Source organism: Miniopterus schreibersii, assembly GCF_964146895.1.
Source record: "Miniopterus schreibersii genome assembly, chromosome: 2".
Taxonomy (NCBI): domain Eukaryota; kingdom Metazoa; phylum Chordata; class Mammalia; order Chiroptera; family Miniopteridae; genus Miniopterus; species Miniopterus schreibersii.
The window spans coordinates 167,413,545-167,436,906 of NC_138102.1; the positions used below are offsets into that span (position 1 = coordinate 167,413,545).

General features: G+C 36.6%; 1 protein-coding gene across 1 annotated transcript; it reads left to right on the forward strand.

Moving 5' to 3' along the window:
- Window positions 1-14,553: 14,553 nt before the first annotated feature.
- On the forward strand, window positions 14,554-22,416 carry CLEC4D (C-type lectin domain family 4 member D). The gene is made up of 6 exons (XM_081128854.1): window positions 14,554-14,633; window positions 16,176-16,262; window positions 18,037-18,141; window positions 18,799-18,950; window positions 20,012-20,127; window positions 20,437-22,416. The coding sequence occupies exons 1-6, from the start codon at window positions 14,606-14,608 to the stop codon at window positions 20,582-20,584; spliced, it is 636 nt and encodes a 211-aa protein (XP_080984980.1). The 5' UTR covers window positions 14,554-14,605; the 3' UTR covers window positions 20,585-22,416.
- Window positions 22,417-23,362: the final 946 nt, after the last annotated feature.

Sequence of the window (23,362 nt, forward strand, 5' to 3'; positions counted from 1 at the left end):
CTGGGGGATGAGATGATGCAGTTCATATGCTTCCTATTCTTTTCTCTGAAGCCATTCATTGTTTCTGAGGTTTTGGGGGTTTCTGCTGTTCTTTCATTGTAGCTCAGAGCTTCCCAGAGCTATTTTTGTCAGTTTGTAGTTGTTTATTGTTTTGTGGGGAGACTGTGTTGGGACCTCCTAGCCCTCAATTTTGCTGATATCACCACCCAAATTTCTATTCTGTAGTCATTTATATGTGTGCATCAATGGTAGCAACCCTTTAACACACTATGTCCCAATTCTAGACTTAAAATGTTCATGGTTCAAAAGAAGTATACTGGGTAATTAGCATCTTACATAATTATAATCTCTGGGTTAATATTTTTAATTTTAATGTGAAAGTTTTCCAAACTAAGAAAGAAAAATATGTGCAAAGAATAATTTATCAAAGAATATAATACTAAAATATATTATTCCTGCTTCGTACACCATTAAGCAAATATCTAAGATTTACATTTTGAGAGGCATTAAGAATTTCTCATCTCTCTGCTTTGCTATTTCTGTGATATTTAAAATATATCTATTTTCCAATATATATCCAATATATCTCCAAATAAGAAGATAATAAGAGTGTGTGAGAATAACCCAAGCTGCATTATTATGTGAATTAGGAACATGTTGATTTAGACAACTTGAAATTTTTTGAATGTTAAAAAAAATCTCAGACTTTAGTGAAAAAAAAAACAAACAAAAAAGAACTTAGCATCATCATTTACTTCAGCTCCATTTTAGTTTTTCAAGGTCAAGTGCTAGAGAGAAGTGAGTTTGAGGATAGATATTTCATTAATCAAGAGAAATGTATAGATATTGGATTGAGCTGAGTTTTCACAAATCTGAAGAAAATAAATGAAAGGAGTGAAAAAATGAAGTGAGGACCTAAGAGAGATCAGTTCATGTACTTACCAAAGATAGTTTTCATTGTAAGACATCTAAGATACCTCAAAGCATTAAACATTTCTTCTGTTTATTTTACTCCTTATATTTTTTGTAGTTGTTAGTAGTCAGAAAACTTCAGACACTTATATAAGACCCATGAGATTTTTTTTGGCGGGGAGAGGATAATAAAATACAGAGAAGTAGACAGCCATTGAGGCAAAATTTTTATTGAATAATTACTATTTTCTTGGTACTAAGGAAACAGTGAGGTCCCTAACAGTCTCTGCTCTAAACTATAGCCCTTACATTTTAATGGGATGGACATTACAAAAATATATAAACCTATAAATAAAACAATAAATAAAAGCAAATACAAGCAAGCCCTGATGTAGCAAAGTTTTCTTTCTTGAGGTTAGGCACATAGAAAAGTGAATATATTTAAGAGGACTAGAAAGTTGGCATTAAATGGTTAGAATCATGATGACATATATATATATAATTTTAAAAAATATATTTTTATTGATTTCAGAGAGAGGAAGGGAGAGGGGGAGAGAGAGAGAGAGAAACATCAATGATGAGGGTCATTGACCAGTTGTCTCCTGCACACCCTGTTCTGGCCATCATTGTTCTGGCCACCATGGCCAGAAGAACACCTAAGGAACTAACAGTAAAGGTAGAAAAAGATCCTTATTGTACAGGACAAGGCCTGACAAGCTAGCCCAATAATTACCACTCCCCCTGAAGACTATAGAAAAACAAAACAAATCAGTCACATTCCGGTCAAGCATAACCCCATTATTCATTGTAAGACATTGTGTTTAAATCATCCCTTTTATGTTACTAAAGGTCCCCCTCTTGTTTCATGTTACAAAAGCTGACAACCTAACAAATTATCAAATTATTAGAAGCCCCTTTACCGTAGTTGCCTTTGTAGTTACTGAGTATAAAATGTGGGAAGAACTAAGGGTCGGGGCTGCAGTTCGGCTCTTATGTGGGTGAGACACCACAACTGTAGCCGCTGGCCAGCTAATAAAGGCTCCAAAAATTCAAACACAAACTCTGGTGGTCGTCTGTCGCAGGTCACACCAGAACAACCCTGACTGGGGATTGAGCCTCAAACCCGGGTATGTGTCCTGACTGGGAATTGAACCACAATCTCCTGGATGCTAAATCAATGCTCAAACACTGAGCCACATCAGCCGGGCATGATGCCATATTTTAATCTTAAAACACATAAGAGAAAATAAATGTGGAGAACAGGAATACAATAATCTGTGAGAGGGTTGTGTTCTGTTGGTTTGTGAAAACATGAAGCTCTCTAGCCTGATAAATACATAATAAATCGTAAGGGAACTAATTCCCCTACCTCTTTCCCAGTGACTCATCAAAATTCTTCATAATGGGAAATTCTTCATAATGGAAAATTCTTTCAGTGTAATGCAATTCCACTGAAAGATGCCGGGGTCCAGCTGCAGCAGTCTAGGGGTCCCCAAAGGTGTGGACGGCGTCGGCGAAGAATGACGGAAGGACACGGAGACAGCGTTCAGAGCATCAGGACAATCATCTTCTCTTTTTATTGCCTTGTTACAATTGTACTTATACCATTTGATTTTATTGCTGGTTAAACAACATGACATCATGCTTTGTTCCAGTTTCTGTTTTGGCCTTTCACAGTTAATGAATATACCTTCTTATCTGACCTTTGCTAAAGAATTTACATCTGTTTGGGTATGTTAATTTTTAGTCTTACCTATTGTTTAAATTTCTATAGGCTATTCTACATGTTACTCTCTAATTTGTTATTTATATTCTGAAGTTACTATTTATTGCTCTACCACATAGCTAAAAGGAGAATAACTAAGCCAGCTTTTCTTGTGTAAAGGTTATTGGAGTCCTAAGTAAGAGTTCTGTAGCTTGCTCGTGATTGTTCTTAGCTGTGGTGACTGACCTCCTGCTTGGCACCTGCCTTAGTCTCTCCACTTACATTCCCTGCAGCCATCCGTCCTCATTGTGTTATCCTGTGTATGATAAGGGTTCAGCTGTAGATTGAAATAATTTTTCCTAGACTGCTCTTTCCTTGTGGGGATTCCCAGAGTTTTTCATTAATATAAACATCCCCCAGTAATACATTCCTTAGTGGGGACTCACTGGTGGCCTCCCTGTGGATGGCCCTGCGCCGGCGAGTCAGCAGGGGCCCGGACTCAGGCCTCTTCCCTGGTGGGAAACTGCCTGTGATAGTGGCCTAACAAGCCCTAAACTTCCTGCTGACAGTCTGAGTTCCTCATAAGCGGCACATGATTTTCCTGTACTACTTGGGGCTTTTACTGAATCATTGTCTTTTCCAGATAGGGAAATGCCCCTTTCTGGTGCAGTGACTCGGGTAAGGACACAGCTTTAGAAAGGGGAACAAGCATGGGAAGAGGGTTATGCCATACACCAAGTCCCATGGAGCACTGGTTATGCAAATGTCTCCTCCTTGAAGGACCGTGTCAAGCAGCAAGGATGGAATGGCTTCCGGCAGAAAGATACCACTTTGCCATGAGTAATCAGACTTTCTGTTCTGATGGTTCAAATGCCTATTCAGTTTGATCTCCATTCTGAGTTCCAAATGAGTAGGTCCTGCTGTTTCACTTGGAGATTATAAATAGGTATTTCAAATTCTACATGTTGAAATGAGGCCCTAGAGTTTATTAAAAAACTGTCGCTTCTAGTGCTCCCCATTTCAGTAAATAGTTTCAACATATATCCAGATGCCCAAACTATAAATCTAAGAAACATTCTCAACAATTTTCCTTTCTTTACCCCCTGTTTTGTGTTGGTCTCAGTCTATCGATAGTGATGCTATTGGCTAGAAGTCCTTAAGGGCACTCACCTGGGCCTGAAGTGAGCCTCCACAGACATCTTCACTTTTAAAACTAATGTTATGGCTGGATCTGCCCTTGTGGTTCTTATCATGATTGCAAGATACTTTCAGCAATAACCATCAGAATTTTTTGAAAAGCCCTAGCTGGTTTGGCTCAGTGGTTAGAGTGTTAGCCTGTGGACTGAAGGGTCTCAGGTTCTATTCCAGCCAAGGACATATACCTCGATTGCAGGTTCAGTCCCCAGCCCAGGCTAGGGTGAATGCGGGAGGCAACCAAGCGATGTGTCTCTCTCACATAGATGTTTCTCTCTCTTCCTGTCTCTCCCTTCTACTCTCTCTGAAAAACAATGGAAAAAAATATTCTCAGGTGAGAATTAAAAAAAAATCTTTGAAAAAAATAACAAGGTTTATCATTCACAAGTCCTGGAGGGCACGCGGCATGCCTAATCTACACAGTGAGGTCATGGCTAGAGAGAGGGAGGACAGGTTTGGGGTTCTTTTATGGGGGTTGAGGGTGAGTGGGCTAGAGTTTTGTGGGTTCATTCTTCATTGGTGAATTTAAAACATAAAACATAAGAGTAGAATTAAAGTGTGAGAAGGGAAAACAAGCAGCTGAAGGGTCAGTTACCAAAGTCAACAAGAGATTTCTAAAACAAAGGAAATTTGGGGAAGGGGGGCAGACCAACTCTATCTAGTCAAGTGGCTGGCAGTATTAATTCAAAGATAGCTATCTTTGAAGTGGATGCCTTAGGAATCAACAGCTTAAGGCACTTGCCTTACAATTTTAAAAAGCCCAACTGTTAGGTGCTTACATTATACCCCCTCATCTAATCTATTATCAAATCCTATTTGTTAAAGTTTAAAGGTACTGATTAGTGACACCGCTCTCACTTCTGAATTCTGGAGAATTTATGAAATATATAAAGGAACTAGGAAGGAATCCAAATACTAGCTTTATTACTGGAAAATCTGTACTAAAAACATGGATTGGATTATTAGCCAAAAAAGTTTTTAAATTACTCTCCCAACTCCAAGTCTAAAATTAAAACCCCTTTTAGGGAAAATGTGTAGTCTACATGCAGAAAAAAAGGCCTCCGATTCACCTTCCTGTAGAGAACCAAGAGAGGAAAGCAACACTTGAATTTTGCCCTTTGATGAATTAGTTTTCCCCAGTGGAAGTAATTAGAGCATTGGATTCTTTCTTAAGAGTCTGAGATACTGATCCAAGGTGATGGCAGATTAGGTGGAAGTTACACTAACTTCCTCCCTGGCCTAAACTAGAATTACAACTAAATTATAGAAAAATCATCCTGAATAACCAACTGAAGACTAGCTGGAGAGAAGCCTTATGACCATGGACTTAGAGAAAAAGCCACATGAAAACTGAGAGGAAGTGTGGAGGCTCAAGAGGGCTGGTGGGGCTCCCACAAGCAGCAGCTGAAGTTCAGAAGGGATATCTCAGCTGTCAGGGGTTCCCACTGAGAACACTGGGGTCTAAACCCCAAGCTGGGCTTCCCAGCTTTGATCACCAGACCAAGATAGGCACCCACTTAACATCCAGCTGTGAAAAGCAGTGGGCTTCCTGTCCATCTGGAAGAGATGGCCAGAAGTGCAGGCACCCCTTTAAAGGGCAATGCACAAAATATCATTAATATCCACTTACCCTAGGATCCAGCAGAGGGAGAGCAGAGTGGACCAGAGCCATGTGAGGAGAGTCTGGGGTTGTTGTCTTTGGGGAGAGAGCTGAGGGGTCAGCCACCAGAATCACTGTGCTGAGTCATTCCCTTGTATGGCAGAAGCCATCTTTCTTGAGCAGAGCATTCCCAAGATTTGGCATCAGCCTGGAGGGAAGCAGTAGCCCCCCACCCCACCCCCACACACTGGAATGCCTCTTGTCCTACCTTGTGGAGTTTATATCCTGCTGAGGTGTACAACTGGAAGCTCTTTCAGTGACTAAACCTAACAGGCAGCCTACAGGCAGAGGCAGATTTCTGGGTGATTTAAGACTTTAGCTGACCTGCTCTGGGGGCTGATGCTGGTAAAAGCTGGCCCTGATGCACAGCTTAGTTCATTCTGCATGTACCCAGGTCCAGCAGAGGGAGCCACAAGTGGTAGATTGCTGATAGCTCTAAACAAGTAGCCCAGGACCAGTCACAGGCAGCGTCTGACATAGACAAGCACTGGAGTCCCTCTGGAGAGGCCCAGAACCAACACACCCAGTGGCCAACTTCAGACAACAACAGAGTATGATCTAATAAGCTTCACAAGCAGCATATTTGCAGGGAGATCTCTGCTGGCACCAAACCCTGCTGAAGTGAATTCCAATTTGTGTCATCAGCACCTGCACAGTAGTTTGCATGCTATATTGGTGGTTCAGCCTCACAGTCATCCAGCATGAGAGTTGATCCCGTGCACAAATGGGCCAATAGCAATCAAGACTCAATTACAACAGGAGGGCCCACATAATGTACACAAGTGGCATTCCTGGAGCACCCACCCTAGGTGATCAGGGAGACTGCACCACTGGGTCCCACAGGACACCTACTACATAGGGCTACCCTACCAAGATTGGGAGGCATAGCAGATCTACCTAATACATAGAACCAAACAAAAAAAGGCAGCCAAAGTGGGAAGACAAAAAGCCTAAGATACTGTGAGAAATGAAAAGAAACAAAAACACAATGGCAGTGTTAGTGGAAATTCCTTTGTATGAAATGAAAAAGAATATGAAGAGGAAAAAATCATTTTTACTTTACTCATTGTCTTCTTTTTAAATCAAATTTATGTATGTATAACTTATATACAATAAATTATACCTGTCTTAGTTCAGGCTGCTATAACAAAGTACCATAGACTGGGTGGCTTACAAACAACAGAAAGTTATTTCCTATAGTTCTAAAGGTTGGAAGTTCAAGGATAGGGTTATAACATGTTTGGGTTCTAGTGAGGGCCTTCTTCCAGGTGGCAGACTGCTATTATTTCATTATATCTTCATGTGGTTTGAAGGTGAGAGCTTCTTGAGGGCCTCTTTTATGAAGGCACTAATCCCGCTTGAGGGCTCCACTCTCATTATATAATAACCTCCCAGAGGTCCCACCTCCTAATGCTATCATATTCTGGGTTAGGATTTCAACATCTGACTTTTGGGGGGACACAAACATTCACTTCATTACAACATCCATTTTAAATGTCTTTTGACAAATTTTTACACCCATGTGAACTCCAACACAATCATGATAAAATCTTTCCATTACACCGAAAGTTTAAGTTTCTTCTTAACCAATCTTACTTCCACCTCCAGTTCCAAGCAACCATTGATTTGTTGTGAATATAGATTAGATTTCATTTTCTGGAATGTGACATAAATAAAATTATACAATGTGTATTCTTCTGTGTTTGGCTTCTTTCACTAAGCATACTGTTTTTGAGATTCATTCATATTATTGTTTTTATCAGTAGCCAATTTGGTGCTGTTACTGGCATTTTCTTATTATGGCATAGTGTGGCAGGATTCCAGATAAGCCCACCCAGGACCATGTTGCAGACCTGTCCTAAGTACCAGCAGGGGCCCATTGGGCCTTATCAGCTCTTCGCCCTTAGAGAGCAAATAAAAACCCTCAGGAGGGAGGACCCATTTCTCTCTCTCTCTCCCACACCTGTGCCTTTTCCCACCCCATTCTCAGACATGCTCTTTCTCCCTGGAGCACACCCATGTCTTTGTCCCCTTTTCCTTCTCCCGGGCACATTACATTTGCCTTTCTTTCTCCTTAGCTCCAAAGGCCCTTTTTTGCCTCTGTAACTTGTTTCCTGAGCCCATTAAGCCCAGCTGTCTCACTTCTTCCATGGCTCATTTCTTCTACCTCTATTACTTTCTAAATAAACTTTTGCTTGGATTTGAGTTTTGTCTCTGAATTCTTTCTTAGCCAGAGCTCAAGTACTGAGGTTGCCAGTTACATTCTACTGCCATTTAGCTGTTAACAAATTACTTTTTATTGATGAGTAGTATTCCTATGTATGAATGTAACACAATTTATCTGTCGGTAGACTTTGGGTTGCTTCCAGAGTTCACCAACTATGAATAAATCAGCTATGAATGTTTATGTCCAAGTTTTTTTGAGAGCATATGTTTTCATTTACTAAGAGTAAATTCTTAGAAGTGAAATTGCTGAGTCAAATGGAAAGTCTATGTACATCTTTATAAAATCTGCCAATTTCTGTTGAGAAGTCTGTAGCCCTTCTTTACTATATTCCTCTGTATATAATGTATTTTCTTTCTTTGGCTGCTTTTAAGATTTCCTCACTATTTTTTTAAAGCAATTTGTTTATGATATACCTTAATTGTGTGTGTGTACGTGTATGTGTATGTTGATGTCCATCCTGTTTTGGGTGTGTTAAACTTCTTGAATCTGTGTGTTTACGGTTTTCATCTAACTTGGAAAAAAGTTAGTCATTTTCTTTCAAATATTTTCATGGCCATTTAGGGGAAGTCCATCTTCTCTATACAAACCCAGTCAGTAGCCTAAAAGTGTGGGTGCAGTCTATCCTACTTGAAGGAAGTTCTTTGTTTAATGTCTTTGACTACAGACTGGCTTCTAGGATGCACCTGCATCACTTATGGAAAGAAATTCATATATTTACTGTTGGCCTAGGCATGGTCACTTGTAAATGTTTCTGGTGTACTCTGGCCTGTCTGACTTCTGAGAAGCATATTATCCCAGATTAGTGTTCTTTACTTGCTCCACCAAAGAGGAAACTGGGTCTCTGTTGAGTCATTGGTTTGTTGCTGTGGTTGTAATCCTGCGTCTTTGCTGATTTCATCATCACTGGAGTTGGTATACAATTTTCCCTTCTCTGCCTCTTGAACAACTCCTTTTTTAGTGTAGTCTATTCATGATTTCCATACTAGATGTGCTTTTATTTCCTGTTAGTCTATGTTTTAATTTATCTGCAAGCTACTGTTTATTTTATCAGTGGCATTTTACCTGATAAAATGTCCTTCTTTTCTCAGAGGACTATAACATAGTGGTTAACAACAGTATGGGTTTGAGTGCTGTGTTACCTAGATCTGGATTCCAGGTGTAGCATACTCTCTGTGGGAGCTCAGACAAGTTTTTAACTTTTCATTGAATTTTGTGAAGATTAAGGAAGTTAATTTGTGTTCAGTGCTTAGAACAGTGCCTGTCATATCAATAAGTATTAACTATTATTGCTTTAGAGATATACTTTTCATAATGCTCCAAGGTGTATTGCTTGGGTTAGTTGTATTAACTTTTTTTTTTTTTTACCAAGAGGTGTCAGAATAGGATTGAGGGTATACTGCAGATTCACCAAGAGATTTGGATAATGAATCAGAAACAACCTGTTAGATCACCTTTTTAGGGATCAGTCTACAAAGCATTCATACTGGTTAGCCACTTCTTTCTTCAGCCTCTTTCAGCTGTAATGACCAATGTCAACCTCCCACTAACTCAGCCTTGCTTAGTTCTGAGTTGACCTGATTATATTATTTTGGTTTTTAATATTGGTTGTTTTTGCAACTCTATAAATAACATTTTTGTTCATTTATTTTTTGTTATATCTTGATTAAAATGAGAATGATCCCTACCTTTTGTCAGCCACACTTTTATTTTTACCTTGTTAAGATTGTTAACACTTAATTATATACAACATCCATGATTTAGTGCCCATGTGTTGTAGAGAGGCTCACTTTAGTCAATGAATTTTTACATGATCCTGACTTTTTTGGACCAAGAAATGGTCTAAGATTATATTTTCTTCTCTATGAGTCCCATGCATTAATTCAGTTGTGTTTTTGTTAAAGGTGATTGTTCCTATCATCAAGGTCCTTCCCTGATGCTTGGTCTTTTAAAATATTTTGAGTCTGTGATCACTGGTTTGTCATTTTTATGTATTAACTTTTTATAACATCTTAGAACAAAGAATGAAACAACTATCTTGTAAAATACATTTGAAAGAAACTCTCTTTCATCTAATTAGTAGGACATAGTAGAACAACTTCTCATCTTCTAGATCATCCTAGGACAGCTAATTTTTACCTATTTAGCCATTGCCTTTTCCCCAGAGTGTGGAAGAGTCCCTGGCAAATAATAAGTATATTGTGGAATCAATAAAAGACAATGTTCCCTGCTGTATTCCCACAACCTACAAAATGCATAGCACCATAGTAGATGATCACTAAATTTTGGTGATTGAGTGATTAGTTTTATTTCCATCTCCTTTCTGGCTCTAGTTTTTCATCAGGTTGTTCCCTGTTATGTTTATTTTCTATATAACCTTTTTTAGGTTCTATCATCCTGTGAATTCAAAAACTCTGAGGGAAAAAGAACAGTTTCTTTGCTAAATTTGGACATAAGATTTGAGGCTGAAATGTTTCTTGCACTTCAGAGCACTAATTCACTTATGAAACACTGTGGGACAGTCTTTGACAAGGGTCATTAAAGTGAAAATGACAAAAACTAGTAACTTGTGGTGTAGAAGAGATTGCGCAGTTCAACAGAATGGGAAGCTGTAAATTACCTACAGATTTCGCAAAAATTTGTAAAATTTTGAGCAATAGATTATACAGGATTCCTCACTCTAGCAAACCTCTGAAACTCACATTCCATACACTTATCTCCATTTCTGGCCTTGGTTACTGCAAGTTAGTTTGGTTATCTGAAAGGGTTGTCTGGTCAAAATCTTAATGGATTTAGTAGCTTGATTTTATTTACATATCACCTTTTAAATGCATGTTTAAATTTTTTAAAATTTTGTTTTTACTTCAAAAAACTAATTTTTAAAATCATATAGTCATTTATAGCCATGAAGTTTCCTTTTAGAACTGCTTTAGTTGCATCCCACATGTTTTTGTATCTTGTATTCCAATTTTCATTTGTCTCAAGATTTTTTTGAATTTCTCTTGATTTCTTCTTTGACCCATTGGTTTTTCAGTACCATGTTGTTTAAACTCCACATATTTGTGAATTTCCAGTTTTTTCTTATAATTGATTTGTAGTTTCATACCATTGTCACTAGAAAAGATACTTGATATGATTACAATCTTATTAAATTTATTATGACTTGTTTTGTTGCATCACATAACTTATCCTGGAGAATGTTCCATGTGCTCTTAAGAATGTGTATTTTGCTGCTGTTGGATGAAATGGTCTGTAATATCTAAGTTCATCTGGTGTAACATATAGTTTAAGTCTGAAGTTTCTTTTTTATTTTATTTTTCGATGATCCATCCATTAATGAAGGTGGGGTAATAAAATCCCTTAATATTATTGTATTGCTTATTTATTTCTCTATTCAGGTATGTTTTTTTTAGGTTGATCTCTTTATCATGATATAATGACATTCTTTGCCCTTATCACAGTCTTTGTCTTAAAGTCTATTGTTTCTAAGTGTAGCTAGCTCTGCTATACTTTTGGTTTCCATTCTCACAAAATACTATAACTCAATCCCTTCACTTTCAGACTGTGTGTGTCCTTGAAGCTGAACTGGGTCTCTTATAGGCAGCAAGTAGTTGGGTCCTTTTTTTAAATTCATTCAACCATTCTGTTTTTTGAATGGAGAATTTAATCCACTTTATGTAAAAGTAATTATTGATAGGGTATGGATTTACTATTGCCATATTTATTGTTTTCTGGTTGTTTTTAAAATTTCTTTGTTTCTTTTCTTCCTCTTGCTTGCTCTCTTTACTATGTTAAAATGGGAGAGGGAGAAAGTAAAATTATAAATTTGATCTTATGAATTTCTGTAGAGACATGCTTCAGTTTCTTTTAGAGAGAATTGTTCCATGTGTAGCTGTAGATTTAATGTTTCTGTGGGAGGAGGTGAGTTCAGGAGCCTCCCATGTCACTAATTTGAACCAGAACATATAATTATTTTCATTCTTCACTTGTGACATTAGTCTATTTTAGTCTGTACTTTTTAAAAAAATTTATCTTTATTGTTGGAAGTTTTACAGATGTCCCCTTTTTCCTCACCATTGACCCTTCCCCTCCCTCCTTTTGCCTTCTCCCCAGGCTTAATCTGTACTTTTTATATGATTTTTTTTTTTTTTTTTTGCAGCCAGGTGTTTCTCCCAAAAATACTGTACTTCTAATGTCTTTTTAAAAAAGTCTTCACCTGAAAGTAAGGATATTTTTTCCCATTGATTTTTAGAGAGAGTGGAAGGGAGGGGGAGGAGGAGAGTGAGAGAGGAAAGAGAGAGAGAAAAGTTGATGTGAGACTCACATCTGTTGGTTGCCTCCCACATGCACTCTGACTGGGGGAGGGGATCAAATCTGCAACCCAGGTACCTGCCTTGACTGGGAATTGAACCTGCAACCCTCTGGGGTGCAGGCCGACGCTCTAACCACTGAGCCATGCCAGCCAGGGCTGTACTTCTAACATCTTGTTTGGCTAGTGTCACATAACTCACTGTCTTTATCTGTCAGCAGTATGCTATAACTATGTATTCCTTATTTTGTAATAATCAGTAGGTCTATTGGGGGGATTCATCTTCTAGGATATAAGTGAGTCTGTATTGTTAGCCCTTTTGCTTAGTATGTCTGATTAATTTATAATTTTGAGTCCTCTTTCCGCTCAGTTACTTTCCACTTGTACAAACTCTTGGCTTCCCTTTCCACATGGTTATTAAATGTTAACAACTGATATACGTTAGTCCTTCGTGTTATTGGTACAGAACTGACTTTTTCCCCAGTATTACTTGTCTTATCATTTCTGGTGTCTATTATTTAGTTTACAAAACAAAGCAAAGAAATACCTATGATTAGAAATGTACATACTTTTAATGGAAAAATCAAATACATATATTAATGTACATATAATAGTTCCTTTGCTTACTAAATCAATTAAAAATAAACAAATACCTATAATATTTATTCATTTTGTATTACAAATATAAATTATTTTTATTTTGGATCATTGTGAATTCAGAGATTTTTATACATTCAAATATTTCTAATTAATCAGCATAATAAAAATACATTATATTTATAACAAAAGTATTCAAACCTGTCCTTGGAATCCTTGCAAGTTTACCACTTTACTTTTCAGTACCTTTTATCTGTGATAAAGATTGTGGCTTTACCAAAGGATTTTACATTTTCTTTTCCTTTGCCTTAACAAGTCTGCTTTCTCATCGGAAGAGCTTCCTTTTGGGATTTAATCAACAGCTCTATCACTTCTTCCTCAAAGCCAAAACAAAGGTTAATAGAGCCTTTTCTCGTTTTCATGTTGTTTTTTTGCAGTCTTAACTATATCTTGGACACAGCTGCTCATCTAGCTTAAGAGAACTTTTTCAAGCAGAGTTTTTGTTTTCTGGGAATACAAAAGGTGCCAAATCTAGTTTATATTTTTTTCCTGCTCTAAGTAGGATTGATACATCCCCCAGGAGTCCTCGTTCCTTTCAATAAACATGGGTATTACTTTCGACAGGATCTAGTTTACAGTGTTGCTTATGAGAGTTTGTAGGTAATTGCTGTTGTTGCTGTGGGAATACTTTTGGTTGTAATTGTGTTGGAAAAGATATGTATTGTCAAATTTATAACTGTACTTTCTCCCATTCTCAATTTAACATAGTAAAGTAGCATTTCATTCAAGATCATTATATATATGAAGTAATATTGTACTTTAAGGAAGAACGTAGAGAAAAGGACATAATAGGTACTTGCCTTTGTCGTCTTGGGTTGCTATAATAAACTACCAGAGACCGAATGGCTTAAACAGTAGCCGTTTATTTCTCACAGCTCTGGAGGCTGAGAAGTCTGCGATGGGGGTGCCGGAATAGTGGTGGGGGGACAAAAACATTCGGTCCATGACAGTACAGTAAATGAAGTCAGGAACCCTGATGGTGTCTTTAGCAGAGAATGTCACACTTTTATTTCCTTTGCAATAACAAGCCTATTTTCCCTCAGCTATAAAAATTTTGGGATTTAGTTCAACAGCTTCCACTACCTCTTTCTCAACTCCAAAACAAAGGTTTTTGTGTCTTTACATACAATGTATGTACATTGTGTACATTAAAAACTTTTGCTCATTGGTCACATTGTCTTTCACAATTTTGCACACAACTTAGTACAGAGCACTTTCTAGGGAAGAGCTCACCTCAAGCATATAACTGCTGTTGAAAATAAAATATCCAGGGAAAGCGAAAAATAAGAGCATGTTCATTAATTTTTTTTTTACCTGTGAACTTGTATTTTAGATTCTTCTTTGGAGTAAAACAGGCTCTTCAACTGTTGACGAGGTAATTTCTGAGCTGTAATAACTCCACGTTTTTCTATTGTATTCCCCCATTCAAGCTTGGCTGCCACAATCAGACCAAGTGTGAGGACCTTTTTTTCTTATGTCTGCACTGGAACCTTAGCAGCAGACAGTAGCAGTTCCAAGTCTGTCAAACAGATGCATTAAATTTTTATTAGGTATAATGATTATTCTGTTAGTGTACTGATAATTTTTTTGCTTGAATGAATAAAAATAAATTGAATAATTCCACATGACACACTAATTAGTGATCTCAAGGTATTTATGGAAGTTTCTACTAACTGTTTTTCGGTGTTGCTTTCTCAATTTCCTTTGTTCTTTGCTCCATCTCCCAGCATGAATCAAAGGAAACCCCAGTCTTTAAAAATACCTCTTCTTTTGAGTTAAGTCTTTTACATTGGGAGCTTTATAGTCTCATCAGAATAGTAAGACTGGTGTTTAATCTCAAGTATTTCTGAATATATTCTTTTATCCACAGAAATATACCTTGGAAAAAATATATAAGAGCATCTGTTCCTCCCAAACACTGAACAACAAGAGAGTTAACACACAATGGGGCAAGAAGAACCTCAAAATGAACGTGAGTACTTCTCTCTTTTCAATTTTAAAGAGGAAGATAAAATCATAACTAAGATTTAAAGATAAAATTGATAGTTGTAGTTGTGAAGATTGAATATGATGATATGGGGAGGAGAAGGTGGAAGAAAATAAGAATGACTTTGATGAAGAGAAAGGCTATAAATAGATTTGAATACATTGGGCAACAGAAATTTCCTGTAAAACATAAATTGGGCCAAGAGAGGTGTTAAAGTATATAAAAGAAAAACAAGACAGAGAGAAAGAGTAATTTGGGGAGACTCTTTTAAAGGGAAGAGAGAGAAGAAAGATATAGAAAACAGATTGACTAAGGCTCACAGTGTTTCTGAGGCTCTAACTTTTCCCCATTTTATGTTATTTTGAGAAATATATAAAACATATGCAGAAATATATAATTTTAAAATTAATGTTTCATTTTATCTCATCACCCCACCATGGCAAACTTCAATGGACCCACAATGAATAATAGTACTGAAAAAAAAGCTTTTTTATGTAACAATATGTCTTGGAGATTTTTTTATGACAATACATATTGATACACATGATTGTTTTAACTGCCATATAGAATTCTATCATATGGATTCACCATAATTTAAAATAACTACTATTGACAATACACATACAAGTATTAGGTTTCAGTGTTTTTTCTGTTTCCAAAGGACTCCAATGAATATTCTTTAATATTAATAAATTCAGTTATTTCTATAAGATAAATCTCTAGAAATGAAATTGTTGTGGCACTTAGTAAAGTATATGATTGCCTAACCACTATGCTGTACACCTGAAACTAATACAAAATAATATTGAATATACACTGTAATTACAAAATGAAATAAAAAAAGTAAATTGTTGTGACAAATGTAATGCATTTAAAAACCGATAAATGTTGCTAATTTGATCTGTCTAAATGGCTTTCTAATTTCTAGTTCAGTAGCAGTATTTATTTTCTCATCTAGAGTGTTGTATTTTTAATTTACTTTTAAAAATCTGATATGTAAAAAAATCATACCATAATATTTTAGTTTATATTTCTCTGATTGAGCATATATTCTTATTTGTTTAATGGCCATTTATAATTTCAACACATCAAATTTTTATCAAATTTCCTGCTCAAATTTTTGCTGTTTTCTAATTGCTTTTTAAAATTCTTTATACAGCCTGGATATTAATATTGTGACCTGATTTTTCTTCCAGGTATTCCTTTAGTTTAACATTGTTTGTTATATAGAAGTTTTAATTTTTATGTACCCAAATTATCATTTTTTATGATTTTTGAGTTTTGTGCCTTCCTTATAAAAAGTCTTTTCTATTAAAAAATAAAGTTTACATTTTATTTATTTATTTATTCATTTATTTATTTATTAGCTCTAAAACTGGTTTATTCAGGGAAAATCTTTAAACTCCCTCTACATCTAAAATACTTTGGATGATCCCATATTTAGCTTGCTCCTTGGTAGAATTAGTTTTCCTAGCTCTTGGGGCTGAGAAGGGAATAACCTAGTTGTGTTTCTTTTTGTCTTTGTAGGGGGCCAGCATTTCCAGCTAACCCTTTGGGCCATTGCTGTAGTCTTCATGTCACTTCTCGGTGCCTGCTGTATTGCAAGTTGTTTGGGTAAGTTGTTAGGAAAACTAGAGCTCTCCTTGAGTTATTTTCCCAAACAAATTTCATAAAGTTGCTCCAGATGTTTTGTTATCTTGATTTTCCTCAACATATCAACCTAAAATGCCCTCAGGATCTTTGATTTAAAATTCAGAGCTACATACTAGATCTGCTATTCTTTGATGATGGTGCCTTGTGTCAGGGAATAAAAGATGGAATTTAGACCCTTTTCTATACATTTGAAGGTTGATTGCTGTAGTAAATCATCCCTCACTTTGGACTAGAATTACAAAGGGCTGCCCCATATGAGTAAAGATTAACCAGCAAAAAAACAACCTTCAGATGGGCTGCAGTCTGGCTTTGAAAAGAATAGTTGGGAGACCCATTCTTTCTGATACCAAGACCTTGTATAAGGTTATTATAATTAAAGTAATATAGGTGCAAATATAGGCAAATAGACTAGAGGAAAAGAATAGAGAGCTTAGTTACAGATTCTGCATATATAAAGTCTTTATATAAAACAGAAGTGGATATTGCAGAGTTATAGGAAAATGTTACTTTTGTTCAATTAATGGTGTAGAGACCATTGATTATCCACATTTTAAAAATGAAATTGGTCTCCTGTCTCATATCATGTACAAAAAACCAACCCAAGGTCCTGAGCTGCTGAAACCCATTCCCTATGAATTAATGGCATAAGTGTAAAAAAATAAAAGGCCTCTGAACTGTTAAAAAAAAGTTCGGCACTATCAAATATTGATAGTGATGTGGAACAACTGGCCTTCCAATGAATTGCTGCTGTAGGGGTGTAAAGAACTACACCCACTTTGGAAAAGTTTGCCAATATCACAGCTGACAATATGTATACACTATTACCAGCAATTCTACTCCTAGGCATAGACCCTGCAGAAGCGCACACTTATGTCACATGGTCAAAAATGCTCAGAGCAGCGTAAGTCACAATCGGCCAACACTGGAAGTAACGCAGATGTTAACCAGAAGAATCGATAAATACCTGTCTGTGCACTAGGACAATAGATCACTTTACAGCAATGAACACAGATAAATTATAGTTGCCTGTAACAACACTGAGCAGAAGACAGAAACAAAAGAAGGCATATTGTATGATTCCATTTATATAAATTTCAAAAGCAGGCAAATCTAATCTATACGGTTTAGAGAAATGTTATCTAAGAGGTAAACTTGTGAAGCAAAACACAAAGTGATTACTTTAAAAGCCACGGCATGGTTACCTTTAAGAGAGGGAGTGGGGTGCGTCTGAGATGTGAAGGCTCCTGGGCTGTTGGCAACGTTCTGTTTCTTGAGCTGGGTAGTTACCTGGAGTGTTCACTTTACAATCCATTGATACATTGTACATTTATATTTTCACTTCTTTACATTTGGTTATATTTTAAAGTAAAAATATCCAAAAGATAAATAAATGTATAAAGCTTATAAAATTTTGTAGCAATAACCCAGTGTTCACCAAAAATCTCCACTCTTCCACAAATTCTGACAGAAAAATGTGCTCAAAGGCACATGCACTAAAGGTTTGAAAAAATACCCCCCTAAAGCACAAAATGGACAATATGGTAATAAAAATATTAATTTCAACAATTTCTTCCAACCAGCTCACCTGAAGCTGCAACAAAGGAACTGCATAGGAAGAAAAGAGGGTGAGGGCCCTAACTATTAGGATAAGAGAAAGGTTAGAGCAGTCGGCTCCCATTTCCCAAATTAAGTGGTTATATAGGGAAGGGAAACCAACTTTTTTCCTCCTTGACAGTGACTCATAACAACTTTCTACGCTGTAAGAGAAGCACTGGAGAGTCCAACCTACCAGGGCACCGCAGGAAGCTGACATGCATCGAAGAAAAATCAGAACTGAAAGGTACAGGTGGCAGAGACACATATGAGAATTTTTCTCGTTTCCACTTCCATTAAAATTAAAAATTTGATTTAAAGTACATCTGTAGTAAGCCAGGAGAGGTTAAAATAACATAACCTGAGAATCTGGCACAAGAGTGAGCATCAGTAATTGAGACAGAACTATTTCTCCTCACTGTCATCAGTCGAATAACTGGAGAATGTTTAATTTAATTCCATTTGTTTTTGATTCAGACACATCATAAGGACTGTTTCCTCCCACACTTGTCTTTATCTCTTTTATTATTCTGGGAATTGTAAAGTCTCACTTAGGAGAACGGGGAAATGCTTGAGAGTTTTAGCAGGTTTTTTGCCCTTTTTGATAAAATGTCCTGTAAAGGGCTTTGTTATAAAAACACTTTAAAAGTGAATATAAATAGATGTAGGGATGTTGAAAAATGATCATCCCTTCTAAGAGAATATGTTGTAATTTTCTTATTGTCATTACATGGTTCCAATACTTAGAAGATATTTAGAAATGTAATTAAGACTGTTTTTAAAGGGAGAACAGGATGATTTTGGTATCATTCCCATAAATGATAACTGGATACTAGGTAGTTATGCAATCTGCTACAGATGAATGCTTCTTTGTAACTAATTTTCATTTCCATATTCTCATAAGGAGACACCTGGAATTGTTGTCCTGTTGGCTGGAGAGCCTTCCAGTCCAACTGCTATTTTCCTCTAAATGACAGCAAGACATGGGCGGAGAGTGAAAGGAACTGCACAGGGCTGGGGGCTCACCTGGCCACCGTCAGCGCAGAAGACGAGCAGGTAGGGTGTGAGGCTCCCATCAGTTTCTCTGCTCGTTTGGATCTCTGCAGGGAGGACTTTCTCTGCTCTGCCATGCCTCTGTGTCTTCGCTTCATCTGTTCCATCTGCCTGGAAAACCTTTTCTTCCTTTCTTATTGTCTTCCTATGATCAACTTCTTCAGGCCTTTCCAGATTTCATTCCTGTAGCATTTCCTCCAGAAAACTACCCTGACCATGTTCCCTCCTCCACCCTCCCTGTTCTAAGTTGGAGGTATTTCTGTGGTACTTTGTGCACGGTGTGGTCATGGCACTTACTGCAGTGTCCTGCAATTGTCTGTAATACTCCGTCTCTTCCAGTGATTCCTACTGTGTAGAGGGCTGGGGCCATGCCTTGCTCATCTGTGCAGCTCCAGTGTCCTGCATAGTGCTAGGCTATCTGGCTAGGTTTTAATAACTGTTTGGTGAGTAAGTGAATAAATGAATGGTTGATCAAGGCTGAAATAGCTACAGAATAAAGCATAGGAAACATAATTCAGATGTATGGTTATAATTTTAAATAAGAAAATCTTAACGTAAAAATTGAAATTTATTTTCTCATGTAATATATTTCCATATATGTACCATGACTCACATTCTACCTTTTTATTGATCAAAAGGGTTCCCTAGAGTATTCTGTTTTCATGGCCTTGTGATCTGTAGGCTGAATGTTTGAATAAAATGGGATTAATAAAATATATAAACAATTAAAGAAGAACATTTTAAAAACAAAAGTTCCTGGTAATTTGGTCTTATTAAGCATTTGCTAAGTGATTTGCAAGTAGATCTCAGTTAATCTGCACAATAACTCTATGAAGTAGTGGCGTTGTCTCTTTTGAAGATAAGAAAACTAGGGTTTGGTGAGATTAAAACACTTAACATTACATGGTAAACCGCAGAGGCAAGATACAAAAACAGATCTGCCTGATGCCAACACTTTTGTGCTTAACTAGTAATCTATTTGACCTCTTTCCTCTTTTCCTAACATAGCATCTATCACATTATAAATATAAATATATTTATAAGAATTAACTTTTTTTATACAGAACTTTATCATTCAATTTTTGGATACACGATTTTCATATTTCCTGGGACTTTCAAGTGAGAATCCTAAAGGCCAGTGGCAATGGGTGGACAGGATGCCATTTAACCCACATATGGTGTGAGTATATTGACTGGGGTGAAAGAGCTTTACTTGCAAAGGTGGGAAGAAGGCAGCAAGCAGAATTCCTTTTTGGGTGGAACATGCCAATGCAAAAGTGCTTGCTCAGCACCATGTGTTGAGTATCCTCTATACTAGTATGCTACTACTATAGCTGTATTGGACAGTGCAGCTCTAAATTTCTCATTTAGAGGACTTTAGGGGCATTTTCTCTGCGTTGTCCCCTGACACACACACACACACACACACACACACACACACACACATCTGTCTTGTGTGTGTGTTGCATATACTTTTTTTTCATTTCAGATTCTGGCATAAGGGTGAACCCAACAACCATCAGAAAGAAAATTGTGTTGTTCTTGCTAATGACCAAAACAAATGGGCCTGGAATAATTTTTCTTGTAACTTTGAGGCATGTAGGATTTGTAAGAAACCTGGAACAGTACTCATCTGAAAGCTACAAAGGGGTTCTTGTGATGAGGACAGAGAAGAACCCATTAGACTAGGGCAAGAATGTACATGCTTCATTGGAACAGAGAAAACATACTGGGTCATAGAACATTTTCAGTCATAATGGCCTTATTTATTTTGTTTAATTCAGTCATGATAATGTGTTTTGTACGGTGTTTTAGTGGAAAAAATAATCTCTTCTATGAAAATCACTTTTCATTAACTTTGCTTTCTTAGTAACATTTCAAAGAATTTACTTTTCAATTGGTGTGCATTTATGACACATTGAACAGAATGGCCTGGGTGGTTCAATGTTTTAGTTATCTCTTCCTGTTACAAATCGTAACTCTTAAAATTTAGTGGGGTATTCACTTTATAAGGTATACACATGTTGCATCGCTATATTGTACACCTGAAACAAATATAACCAATATATAAGATTGTATACCAACTATACTTAAATTTAAAAAAATTTACAGGAAGGATATTCCAACTGGTAGTGGTACATCATTTTTTAACCCAAATATCACAAACCCTTTAAAATTTTTTAAAAATATGTTTTCATTGATTTTTTTAGAGAGAGAGGAAGAGAGAGGGATAGAAAGATAGAAACATAATTGAGAGAGAAACATCAATATTGGCTGCCTCCTGCACACACCCTACTGGGGATTGAGCCCGAAATCTGGGCATGTGCCCTCACCAGGAATCAAACCAGTGACTTCTTGGTTCATGGGTTGACGCTCAAGCATTGAGCAACACCAGCCAGGCTAAAGTTTTTAAACAATACTTTTATTGTTTGATGCTTCATTTTCAGATTTTTTTCATAGTATTAGTCATTAGATTGACATTTCATGAGAAAAATATAGAATAGTTCTGGATTATGGCATGGCAGAGGTAGAAAAAAAATGTCTATCTACCTTTAAAACAGTTACTTCTTACTGTATCCTAAATGCCTTCCCAAAGCAGGGAGTCTTAAGCCGACTGATTGATTGATTGAGTTTTTGAGTGGAAAATCCCTTACAGGCCACCTTAAGCAAACTCCTTCAATTCTGTAGCTGAGGAAATGAAAACCTTGGGAAGCCAAAGAGCTCACCTCCGCATTGCTAGTTCATGAGAGAGCCAGACCTATGGCTCAGATCTAAGAGGTGAAATGCATTCTCTTTGTTATTACAGGATAGTTACTGGGGATGACTTGGCCTCTTGGTTAACAGATAGATAAAAGCTCCTAATTATTTGAAGTAACATTTTATTGGTGTTTCTATTTTTAATTTGAACCATATTTTCTATCTAGTTGTGTAAATTGTTAGTATTGTTTCTTTGAAGCTATAAAGCTATAGTTCAAACTGGCAAGGAAGTCATTTTAAAAACTGAAAATTTTGTTTTTGTGATTTATGTATTATTAATTGTGGAGCAATCACATCCAACATCAACAAAATATGGTGGTCATTCTTAAAATTCTCAACTTGTTGATGTTTCCTGGATCTAAGCTAAAAAATCTCAAGCAACAGCTTTTTAACCTAACTTTCTTATCCCTATTTTTAAAAACAGTATTTTGCGAATTAGCGATTTTCTGAGTTTGGAATATTTGTGTTTGATTGGTTGATTCCATTCATGTGTATATGTCTGCATTTAAAGCTGATACTTTTAACTAGTGCTAAGTGACTTTAATTGTTTGCCATATTTACTAAATTACAAAATCTACAAAACCCTGTTGAAATAACTTTTTGTAAATGCTAATAGGCTTTGTATAGTTAATATTATTCATTTTTATTTGTATAAAATTGTATGTTGGTAGAGATTCAGTTGTCAATAAAATGTGACCCCTTTGTGATTTTTTTTCTTTGTTAATCCTCACCTGAGGATGTTTTTTCCATTGCTTTTCAGAGAGAGTGGAAAGGAGAGAGGGAGAGAGGGAGGGAGGGAGGGAGGGAGAGAGAGAGAGAGAGAGGAACACCGAAGCGAGAGACACATCGATTGGTTGTCTCCCGACCAGGACTGGGGATCGGGCCTGCAACAGAGGTAGTGCCCTTGGCCAAAATCGAACCCAGGACCCTTCAGACTGCAGGCCGATGCTCTAGCCACTGGGCCCAACCGGCTAGGGCCCCTTTGTGATTTTATACATCTATATGTACATCATTTTTCACCACCTCCATCGCTGCCACCATAGACCAGCCACCATCTCCTTACCTGGATTACTGCAGTTGCCTTCTGATTGGTATTCCTGTTTCCACCCTTAGCCTCTTTCATTCTGTTCTCAGCACTCATGGCATCTTTCCTGTTCATCAAAATTTATTGAAGACAGCTGATAGTAATTTTTTAAAAATAGATGCTAATTAGTTTAGTACACTGTGGTAGTTAGTCCCAGAGGTTTGAAACACTTAAAGAAATTTAAATAGTTTTCATCTTAGAAAAAGTAATGTGGTAAATGTTTTAAAAGGCAAACAGTAAAAACATAAATAAAAATATAAATTTCTCTTCCACCATGAACTCCAGTCCTCTAAATGCTTCTTCAGAGTAACTATATGGGAATCAGGAGTTGGCAGAAAACAGCTATTTTTAATTTATGAACCCGATAGAAGAATTTGGTTTTTAAAACAATGTGTATATATATATATATATATATATATATATATATATATATATACCTAGTATACAAACTTATTGATGTAATTAATATTAACATTTAACAATTAACATATTTAAATGTTAACATTTGATATTAAAAAGAGATGGTTAAGGATCACCTGATAAAATCAATAAACCATACAGTGTAAAAATTTAA

What these genes read in the sequence shown, in the direction of transcription:
- CLEC4D (XM_081128854.1), top strand. Translation starts at nt 14,606, where the DNA reads ATGGGGCAAGAAGAACCTCAAAATGAAC. An exon ending in CTGTATTGCAAGTTGTTTGG is followed by an intron (nt 16,263 to 18,036) that starts GTAAGTTGTTAG and finishes CCTCCTTGACAG; the next exon opens with TGACTCATAACAACTTTCTA. An exon ending in TCAGCGCAGAAGACGAGCAG is followed by an intron (nt 18,951 to 20,011) that starts GTAGGGTGTGAG and finishes TTTTTTATACAG; the next exon opens with AACTTTATCATTCAATTTTT.